The sequence below is a fragment of the Condylura cristata genome, unplaced genomic scaffold (assembly GCF_000260355.1).
Source record: "Condylura cristata isolate star-nosed mole 26May11 unplaced genomic scaffold, ConCri1.0 scaffold00034, whole genome shotgun sequence".
NCBI lineage: Eukaryota > Metazoa > Chordata > Mammalia > Eulipotyphla > Talpidae > Condylura > Condylura cristata.
In genome coordinates, this window is record NW_004567135.1 from 8,853,656 (window position 1) to 8,864,226 (window position 10,571).

A 10,571-nucleotide genomic window follows, 5' to 3' on the forward strand; every position below is an offset into this window, starting at 1 on the left:
TAACCCCTGCACCGCCAAGGACACCCCGTGTTCGTGGTTTAAGTTGCTTTTCTGTTTCCCAGCGTGTCTGCTGATCTCCCACAGGCTGAAGCTGCTGTTGTCTAAGGCCACTTCCCTGGGTGGCCCCTGTTCAGTGGAGCGGAGGGGAGGGCTGTACCACGTAGCTGTCCCATGGCCTTGTTCACTGTCCAGAAGCCCACGCGTGGCCTCCCTCACCGTGACGTCCTGTTCCCCTCTGCCACGCCTTGCCTCTTCCTGGTGACTGCGCCTCCCCAGCTGGGAGCTTCTCGCTGCTTTTCCCTGGGTCTCGCGTCTACCGTGCGCCCCGGAGTTCCATCTCGCCGTCCAGCCCTGCACTCCTGTGTTGCCCGTCCTCCCCTGAGCGCCCAGCTGTGTGGGTCCCCCCGAGGGCTCGCGCAGGGCGTGGCATCTGCCCCCGTCCGGCTGCTGCCGCAGTGTGAGACCAGTGCCCACCCTCCCCGGCCCCCCGGCCTCAAAGAGAAGGCCAGGGCATCCCGCCGGCCTGCGTCTGGTGGCCCGCTGGCTCCTCGCCCCCCCGCCCCTGCCAGCTGCCCCCACGGGGCTCGGGCTTGGCCGCACTGGGCCGCAGCGGGTCTCCAGCTGCCTTTGGACCCTCCACGATCTGTCTGCAGCCCTGGTCTGCTGGGGCCACTTCCCCAGACACCAGGTTCCCTTAGGACCTGGGAGGCTTGAGGGCCGGTGCTCCCCACTTGCTGGCGGTCAGCACCCGAGGCAGACTTAGAGCCCCGGCTCCCGTCACGTCTTCATGTGGCTCTCAGCGGGGACGCCCTGGGTGGCTTGTTGAGTTGTCTTCTCGGGTGAGCTTGCGGGCACAGCTCCCTGCTGCCAGCTGGCCTAGGTGCCTGTCCGGTGCCAGCTGGACTCTCAGTCGGTCTTTGTTTCATGAAGGTCTGGATTTGATCCTTTCATTGTCCTGCTTGAAATTCCCTTCGAAGAACAGTAATTCTGTTTATTTACTCAGAGCAGACATCCTCAGAATTGGGGTGCCCGCGGGACATGCTGTTACTTTAGCGGGCTCTCGAGTATCCCAGGCTGGGGGCTTGTTCTTCACTCCGGCGAAGATGGGGGGCCGAAGGCGGCCCGTCCGCTCGTGGGCTTGTCTGCGCCGTGGCCGCCGCCTCGCAGCCGAGGCCGTGTGTGCAGTAAACGTGACCGGACTTCTTCAGTGAAGGGAGGGTGACACACAGGTGCTGACGGACTTACTTCGACAACTGAAAAACATCTGTGTCCACAGTTAAAAAATAATAAATGGAATGATTTTTTTTAAAAAAAGGACAGGGTTCAACATTTGCAATTGAAGGGCTGCTTGAGATGTGATACTTTTTTCTTTTAAATTGATAAGACATTTGATAACTAAACTCTGATACATGTAAAAATCTGTTGGTGAGGGTAAATTGCATCACCAGTGTCCATGTAAGTTGAGACATGTTGAAAATTTTTTTTTTAAAAAAAGATTATTTATGCATACATAACTGGGGTATAGGCCAGAGGGCGGGTCAGGAGAGGCCTGCTGGGCCATGTGGGTCACCTCTGGGGTGGGGATCGAACTCGTGCACTAGTGGCTTTAGCTTCTCAGTGCTGTGCTTTAACCTGCTGTGCTACCAGGGAGGGCCTGAAAAAACTTTTATCAGTGGGTGTTACCTCACTAAAATGTTTGTACTCTTTTGAATTATTACTCCTAGTTTTAAGAATACAGCTGAAGGAAGAACCCATCACATGAAAAAAAAAAAATCAGGACAAAGTGTTTCCCTGTAGCATTATTTGGGAACACAAAAATGTGGGAAAACCTATGTGAGCAAAATACAGAAAACCTAATATTAGTGAATTGTTCACTCAGAATATTACAGGCCAGAAATGGGGTTCGGAGGTGGAGCTGCGTGGAAGGTAACTGAGCGGCCTTGGCTGACAGCAGGGAGGCTGGAGATGAAGGGACAGCGTAACCCCAACTTTGTGTTACTTAGGAGAGAAGAATTTATGGAGTGTGTACCTCTCTTTCCTGTGTAAAGTACACAGGATGGAGAGTAGCATTGGGCGGAAGGCGGTAAGAAATGAAAAACATGTTTCTGTCGTGTCGGAAATCAAAGTTTTACTTTTTACTTGGGTGTTATAGTGAAACGAAGTTAGAAGGCGGTCATGAAGGCGCTTGTAACACAGAGTGCTTGAGGTGAGGCAGAAAGAACGGCTGGCCGGGTGGTACACAGAAGGCGTAGTGGAGCGAGGGAACGAACAAGAGGCTAGAGAGGTAAGGAGACAGCAGCAAAGCAAAGCTCACAGGAGGTATTGATGGGCGTTTGTAGTTTTTAAATTTCCCAATCCCCCAAATTCACGCACGTTGATTTTGCAAACATGATTTCAACCCAGTAGTTACGTCCTTGAAAACAAGGCGGATTCCTTGTGCTCAGTGGAGCGGCCCCGGCAGACATCCGTCCCCTGTGTTGTTTTCAAGGGCCCCGGGGCTCCTGGACAGTGGTGTCCGGCCCTCCTCTGGGGTTCTTCCACCCTGCCCTCTGCTCCTTGGCTCAGTGCAGGTTCTCTCCTCCTCTGCAGAGCTCACCCAGCTTTGGATTCTTGCTGGACATTGACGGAGTGCTGGTGCGTGGCCACAGGGTGATCCCCGCGGCCCTGGGGGCCTTCCGCAGGCTGGCCAACTCCCAGGGCCGGCTGCGGGTGCCTGTGGTCTTTGTCACGAATGCCGGCAACATCTTACAAGACAGCAAAGCCCAGGAGCTGACAGCCCTGCTGGGGGTCAAGGTAAGGAGGCCGCCAGGGACGTGGGGCCTAGGACCCGCTGCCATGGGACCCCCCACTCCAGCGCTCACGAAGCCTCCTTTGAGTGCTGCTGGAAAAGAAGTTCAGGTTCAAGCCCGGTCTCATCCGTAGTAGCATCCCACCAGGGTCACCCACACGCACATCTGTGTGAATCACGAAAATCCTGCCTGTGTTTGTCCCCTGTACGCACCTGTGTCAGTAGCTGTTGCTTCTGGGCCTCAGGCGTGTGCCTCTTGGAGCGTCTCCTCCCCCGCCGCCCCAAAGCAGGGGCTCATTGCCTAAGTTGCCTCACATACAGTGGGGCTCTAAAACACTAGCCCTTTCCCCCGTCAGTATGACGTGCTCCTCTGGATGAAGCCATCCCCAAAAGTACCCACTTGCAATTTCATGCCATTCCCCCAAACGAACACATTCTTCTTTGTTAAGGGCGGTTTAAATTTCAGGAGACAGTTCTTTGGGACCGAGACAGTAAATAAAATGGCTGATGGAGGGGGTGACCCTACTTGGGGTGAATGCAGAGAGCAGAGAATAAATCTGCTGTCCTCCGTGGCTTCCGGAGAGGATTCCAAATTATTCTGTTGAAATTAATACAGATGCTGAGTGAACAGTTAGGTCTTTAAGTAGAAGCGAACGCAGCAAGGCCAAGCAGATGTCTAAGGCAGCGACAGACGTGCGCACAGACCCCGCGGTCCCAGCCGCTGGAGACCCCAGGGCTGACCTGGCCGCCACAGGCCGGTGTGCGCGGGGAGCCCACAGGGTACTGCTCGCCCGTGGTGCGTGGCCAGGGCCAGAGCCAGGCTCTCCTCACGCCTGCTTGGGGCGTCGGAGCAGCGGTGGGTGTAGGAGGGCCCCCCACCCTGCTTTGCCGGCGGGTTTCTTTTTCTTCCTCGGTGGGGGAAGCTGGCCTAGCGCCGTCCTCTCCCTCACTCTCGCTTCTCCGTCTGCCCTCCTGTCTCTCGGCTGCGCCTGCAGGTGGATCCAGACCAAGTCATCCTCGCGCACAGCCCCCTGAAGCTCTTCTCGAAGTACCACGGGAAGCGGATGCTAGTGTCTGGACAGGGCCCCGTGGTGGAGAACGCCCGATTGTATCCTTTTGGTGCTTCTTGCTCTGAGTGAAAACGCAGGGGCGCGACGGAACTTTCAGCCAGGGCGGTGCGCGTGCGCGTGCGCGTGGTGCCAGGCCCGCGGACTGCGCCAGCGTGGGCCGTGCTGGCTCCTGGTACCTGGCGGCTTCCAAAATCCAGGCCGCTACTTTGGAACCTGCCAGGGAGCTTAAAATACAGCTTCTTGGACCTTACCCTAGCGAGTCTGGATGCACTTGTTCTGGATAAAGCTCTGAATTAAAAATAAACAGTAGAAAAATAAACAAACGGTAGACATGTTTAGGTCTGGGAAACCCTGCGCTTGAGTCCTCCCTGGGTGCCCATTTAACGAGCCAATCAGCCGCTATCATGCCGCTATCATCACCTAAGCAAACACCACCCGGCGCGCCTGTGTGGCAGCGCCCAGGCGGGAGGTGCCCAGAGGAGCAGAGGGGATGGTGACCCGACCACGGCTTCGCACTTGAGGTCAGAGTGGCAGACCCACGGACAGCGGACGCGTGGCCACGAGATGGGAGCCGGCGACGGGTGTTGAGGGGAAGGGACGCCCCCCACTGAGGTTCCCGTGCAGGGAAGCTGAGGAGGCTGGACAGATGGGGGGGGTGCCTGGAGCAGGGGTTGGACTAGGCTGAGGTGGGGAAGGAGAGCGGCAAGATGCCGCCAGCCTTGCAGACAGACGGCGAGCTCGGATGAGTCAGTCTGGGAGTAACCTGAAGCATGGCCAGTTGGGCTGGACGTGGGTCTTGAGGGGAGGCGGGAGGAGGCAGTTCCGAGAGAGCAGGCTGCGCTGGCCCCTCCCCGGCCCCGCCTGCCGGGTTTTTTCAGTTCTGGCGTCTGTTGTGCCCCTGCTCAGCGGGCGTCTCCCCTGTGAACGCCTCAAGCCTCCCCTCGGCACGTGGTTCACAGCGGCAGCTTTGGGTGGGCTCTGGGCAGTGGACGCTGCTGGTATGCCGGGCGCCTCCTGGCGCCTGCGTGGGGCCGGCAGCTGGAGTTGTCCGGTGGCCGCACACGCACGTCCACCCGAGCCCCCGGCTGCCTGCTTGCTCCTTCGGGCCCAGTCGTGGCCTGCAAGCCGGCACTGGCTTCGGGGCTGGTTGGTTCCCCTCAGTCGTGATTTGATGCACACAGAGCGACACTGTTCCCAGAACTGGCCAGCTTTGCTTCCCTGAGCTCACTGTAGACTGGGCTTCGAGAATGTGGTCACCGTGGACAAGCTGCGGATGGCCTTTCCTGTGCTTGACATGGTGGACCTCGAGCGGCGGCCAAAGAGCACGGTAATCAGGAGCTTGCCCCGCGCTCTCCCAGGCCAGTGTGGCGGCAGCTCCCCGCGGTGGCCCTCAGCCACCTCGCCACCCTCTGCTCACAGCTGCATCTTGTCTGTGTTTCCCACGCTGCCCCCCCGGAGAAGCCTGCCTGGCCAGGGGTCGTGTGCCACGGCTCCGCACCCGCGAGGCAGCCAGCCCCGAAGGCCTTTCTCTCCTGCACTGCCCGCCTCTCCTCCAGTCTGTAGCTGTGTGCTTTACCAGCTGGCTGTCCCAGGGTTGCTTGGGCGAATCGTTAACCTCTGCTGTATGTGCACGGAGCCCACACTGGCGTGGCCCAGGGGGGTGGACCCCGGAAGACTGGTAACGTGACGGCCTCTGCTCCCGGTCTGACATCAGGAGCCGCGTCCCGCGCCTGACGGCCGCCTTTCTCTCCGGAGGCTCGCCGCATCTTCGCCGCGTGATTCTAGACGCTTGCTTGCCCTGCCCAGTCTCGGGCCTGCCGGCCAGCCCTCCCTCCTGGCCGACCTTCCTCGGCGGTCTCCTGCAGCCTCTCCTGTGACTAACTGGTCCCTCTCCACGACCCTCCTCCCCAGTTCTGTCTGGCTTTTCAACTAGGCCTTGGCGGGGCTGCAGGGCAGTCTCGGGGCTCCCCGGCTTGTCTTTCCTCCACCCTCTGTGGAAACCAACGTGTCCCCCTGCCTGACGGGGAAGGGACGTTGCACTCATGGATCTGTTCTTGTCTCCTGCAGCCCCTTCCCACGACAGACTTCCCCGCCATTGAAGGTAAAGGAGGCCTCTTGGGGGGGGGGGTGGCCGCCTCGTCCCCTCTCCTCTCGGGTCCCTGTGGCTGTTTGAGGGAGATTATTTGCTCGACTGGTGACAGGGTGGCAGTGTTGGACAGAGGTCACCGGGGGTCTGGTCTTGGACCTGCCATTCAGACCTCAGATCTTCACTGCTAATTCTCCTTCCTCACATCACGTGCCTCATGATTTGAACGAAGCAGAACCTGCCATGAAGCTTAGAGGCGGATGTGTGTTTAGATGAAGGTGTTTTATCGGTGATTCGGGAGCTAGGGACAGCCTTGTCACTCGCTAAGTGAATGTCCAAAATATGAAACCACTCTCCGTAAAATTTTGGAACTACAAAGTACTCCTATCACTTGACTTATGTGGTAGTTGCCTTTTTGTGTTTTTGTGTTTACGCGTAAGTATTTTGTGTTTTTGTGTTTACGCGTAGATGGGGAGGACTCGGAGTTAGGCTCAGGTAACAGTAAACAGGTCTCCTGCCTCTGAGGATCAGATGGGGCTGGAGATGCTGGTAGCGCTGGGCGGGTTTGATGGTGCCTCTGCCTGCCCATGAGACCTCCCGCCGCCCTCCAGTCCTGGCCAGCTGTCAGTCCTCATGGTGATGACGGAAGCCAGCTCTGGCTTCTGGACATCTCCTTGGGAGCACAGCTGGCCACAGAGAGCCTCTAGTCTGTGTACCTGAGATCTGCAGCTCCCCCCCAACTCCCACCCAATGCTGAGTGTTCAGCAGAGCTAGGTGCTTCATTGTATCTGTTTAATCTTCATAACAATGGCGGGTTGATCCAGTGCAGTTAAGGAAGCTGAGGCAGGAGAAAGTAAATAGCCTAGCCACAGTGGAGGAGGCTGGGGGCGGAGCTCCTTGAAATTCAGGTTCTGTCACTCCAGGTCCCCCTCCCTTCACCCTCCCCCTGGGGTTGAGAGAGAATTCCCTAAGGAAGTGAACCCTTCCCCCCGAGGTGGTGGGGAGCACCTCAGTCTCCGAAGCTCCTGTGGACACACCGGAAATGGGGGCTCAGAGGCAGCTCCTCCCTGGTCCTGGCCAAGCTCGGAGCGGGGCTGAGGGGCTCCTTGGGGCTGGCCCAGGGGCTGCTGTCACACGGCTCAGCCTCCTGTGGCCGCCAAAGGCCGGACCCGCGTCCTGCACCTTCACCCGTCTTTGCTCTTTGAAGGGGTGCTCCTTCTGGGGGAGCCAGTCCGCTGGGAGACAAGCCTGCAGCTGATCATGGATGTGCTTCTCAGCAACGGGAACCCCGGGACTGGACTGGCAACAGCCCCTTACCCCCACCTTCCTGTCTTGGCCAGCAACATGGATCTCCTCTGGATGGCTGAAGCCAAAATGCCCAGGTGAGGCCTCTCAGGCCGGCCCCAGCCACCAACCTCCCGCTGCTGCCTGGGCAGGGCTGCTGGCCACTCCCACCGTCATCCTGCTTGTCTGGGCGGGCAGGCCCTTCCTGGGTAGGCCCGTGCCCGCGTGGTAACCTGGCCTCCTGGGAGGGCAGCAAGAGCTGCTGCACATCCTGATGATTAAACCAGAGCCGCAGTGTACTGAGCACAGCAGACAGGCCGAGCTGCTCCTTACCTCACGGCGCGGGCCCAGGGTCTGGACACACCTGCTTTGTTGACCAGCAGAACCCAGAAGACGGATGGCTTCTGGGGCGTGACAGAGCACGTTATTCGGCTATTTCTTTCTACACGTCCCCCCAGCAGGGTTCTTTCACTTGTTTCCTTCTTCCATTTCCTTCTGACATGGGGGAGAGCGAGACTTGTGCAGAGCAGAGAGAGCCAGGGGGTACGTGATCTTCTCCGAGGCATGTGGGTGTTGGCAGGCCCATGCTCCCTGCCCAGCCACATGGATGTCGCCTGTCCTGTCCTGAGGCCAGGCCCCTGGAGGCAGTCCTTTGCTGCCCGAGAGCTGCCTTCCCGGAGGAGCCGCTGAGGCCCGCGTGCGCTGTCGGGCTGTGCTTATCTGCAGGGTCCACGCTGACCCTGCGCCGGCTGCTGGGAGCCGGGGCCCCAGGGGCGGCAGGGCCAAGCCCGCTCGCTGGTCCTGCCGCTCGCTGGCCCCAGAGAAGTAGAGGTCCTGGGGTTCACCCTTGTTACTCCTATTCAGTATTTCTTCCAAGAGTTGGGGTGTGCTGATAGTCAGTGAGGGGTGTCTGCTTATGTGGGCTGTGAGCCGAATAGCAGGGACAAGTTTTAATTTATAAACCCAATTTGAGATTAATTTTTCATTCAACAGTTTATATTTTTTGTTATGTTTTAAAAAGATTTATTTATTTATGCATGTAAGAACTGGGGTGTAAGCTAGAGGATTCACCAGAGACAGAGTGGGGAGCAGAAGAGGCATATGGACTGAACTACACTGCTGAGGGGAGCAGCAGGGGGACAGGAGAGGTCTGCTGCGCCCTGGGGGTCGCTCCCTGGCCTGGGATGGAGCTCATGCTGCAGTGGCTGCAGACAGCTTCCCAGTGCTTTAAGCCCTTGCGCCACCAGAGAGGCCCTGTCGCTCAACAATTTAACACTGAAAAATAGAATCCATTATGTAAGGCACACTGAAGTGTAAACTTTAATATATTGTACAGCGTCAGGATTTGGTCTAGCAGCAAGGATGAAAACCAAACAAAAGTGCCTGGAACAAACACCACTTTTCTCATGTGAAAGAAGTGTGGGCGGACAGTGCCACAGACCAGGCACCCCGTTTCCTGCCCTGCAGTCATTCACGTCGGACTCCAAAATGGCTGCCTGAACGCCGGTCCTCAGACGCGCATTCCAGGCAGGCAGGGCCGCAGGTGGGCGGGGGCTCCTGCAACTCCCAGGAGGCTCTTGAGGAAGGGGCAGCACGGCTGGCTTCTGTGGCTGCCCACCCGGCAAAGCGGGCCTGGCGCTGTGCTCACTGCCTGGCAGTGGGGTGGCTGCAATTGGGCCGAGCAGGAGAGGAGGGTGGGCGTGGGCCCCCCATGACGGCAGGCCCACTCTGCCCTGGGTGCTGGCGGCCTGGGCTGTGGGCTTCCCTCCCCGCCTCTCTGGCTGCCTCACTGGGGCAGTGCCGAGCACCACGGCCAGCTCACAGGGTGGGGCGAGACCCACGGTCTCATCTGCCGTCTCGGGTGCCCGGGCAGTGCCCAGTGGACGTTTTTAGATAGGACCAGGTCTTAGGCGTTGACCATGGGTGTAATCTCTCCTGAGAAGTGATGTCGCGATGACCCATGGCCACGGGCCGCCGGTGAGGCCTGGGGAGCCGGCGGGGCTGGGAGTGGCCGGCGCCCCAGGGGTCTGAGCTGCTGCGCTGTCTTCCCCGGCAGGTTTGGCCATGGCACCTTCCTGCTGTGCCTGGAAACCATTTACCGGAAGGTGACGGGCAGAGAGCTGCGCTACGAGGGCCTGATGGGCAAACCCAGCATCCTCACCTACCAGTACGCAGAGGGCCTGCTCCGGCAGCAGGCGGAGAGGCGGGGCTGGGCCGCCCCCATCCAGAAGCTCTACGCGGTGGGGTGAGCCCCCGCCCCTTCCTTGCCCCCCCCCCACTCACCCTGCGGATTCCCTGTCTGGAGCGCACCGCAGCCCCGCCGTGGCGGGTGCTCTCTGCCTTCCACCGCTGACGCTGCTCTCCTCTCTCCTCTCCCGGTGTGGCGCCCCGCAGCGATAACCCCATGTCGGATGTCTACGGCGCCAACCTGTTTCACCAGCACCTGCAGATGGCGCAGCGCGAGGGCCCCGGGGCCCTGCAGACGCAGCGGCCGGGGGCCCCGCAGAGCTGCACCTCCATCCTGGTGTGCACGGGCGTGTACAGCCCCCAGGCCCCGGGGTCCGCGCAGCCTGCCCCGGCCGGGGAGGAGGCTCCGTTCCACGGTCACCGGGACTTCGGCTTCAACCCGGGGCTCATGCGGGCGTCGCACATTGTGCGTGACGTGGACGAGGCTGTGCAGCTGGTCCTCCGCAAGGAGGGCTGGACCTCGTAGCAGGGGCCCTGGCCGGGGGCGGGGCCTGGGGCCCCCGGAGTCCTGTGTGCTGGCTCCCTCGGGGCCAGTCAGGGCCCGCTGCCCGCCCGCCCGGCTGGAGTTGCCCGGGCCCTCGGGGGCAGGACTCCCGGGGACCGCAGGCCCGCCCCTGCCCGCCGCCTCGAGCAGCCTGACCTCAGACCAGTCTCTGTGCCTGTTTCCTCGTCGTTTGATCAGGGCTGCCCGGTGGCGCTGCGTGGCAGTTTCTGCAAGGCCCTTGCCTGCGCGGAAGGACGCGGCGCGCCAGCCACCCGTGTAACTCGCCGCGGAGACTCCTTGCTATGGCATTTTAGCTGATTGCCCAATTTGGAACTTTCGGGCTTATTTTTTTAAATTAAAATGATCGTAATAAATATTCATGGTGCTGTCTCTTGCGACGCTCTGTCTGGAATGTTCTGAAAATCCTGTGGGGGAAGGACAGTGGGTGAGTGAGGCGGAGACGTGGCATTTCGGCCGTGGGGTGCTGACTCCCCCCGCCCACCTCTGTCCCCACCCACCCCTGCCGCCCCCAGTCGGCTGGGCAGAGCCTGAGTCTGTCTAGGAAGGAGGGCTGCCCCGGCAGCGGGCATGTTCTCGGCAGCTCCCCTGATG

The 10,571-nt window shown here is 59.8% G+C and overlaps 1 protein-coding gene across 1 annotated transcript; it reads left to right on the plus strand.

Moving 5' to 3' along the window:
• Positions 1-2,056: 2,056 nt before the first annotated feature.
• CECR5 (cat eye syndrome chromosome region, candidate 5) lies at positions 2,057-10,349 on the plus strand. Its single transcript, XM_012732317.1, has 9 exons — positions 2,057-2,083; positions 2,195-2,284; positions 2,590-2,793; positions 3,784-3,896; positions 5,092-5,185; positions 5,926-5,959; positions 7,152-7,326; positions 9,285-9,473; positions 9,623-10,349. Exons 1-9 carry the CDS (start codon positions 2,057-2,059, stop codon positions 9,939-9,941), a joined length of 1,245 nt encoding a protein of 414 aa, XP_012587771.1. The 3' UTR covers positions 9,942-10,349.
• Positions 10,350-10,571: the final 222 nt, after the last annotated feature.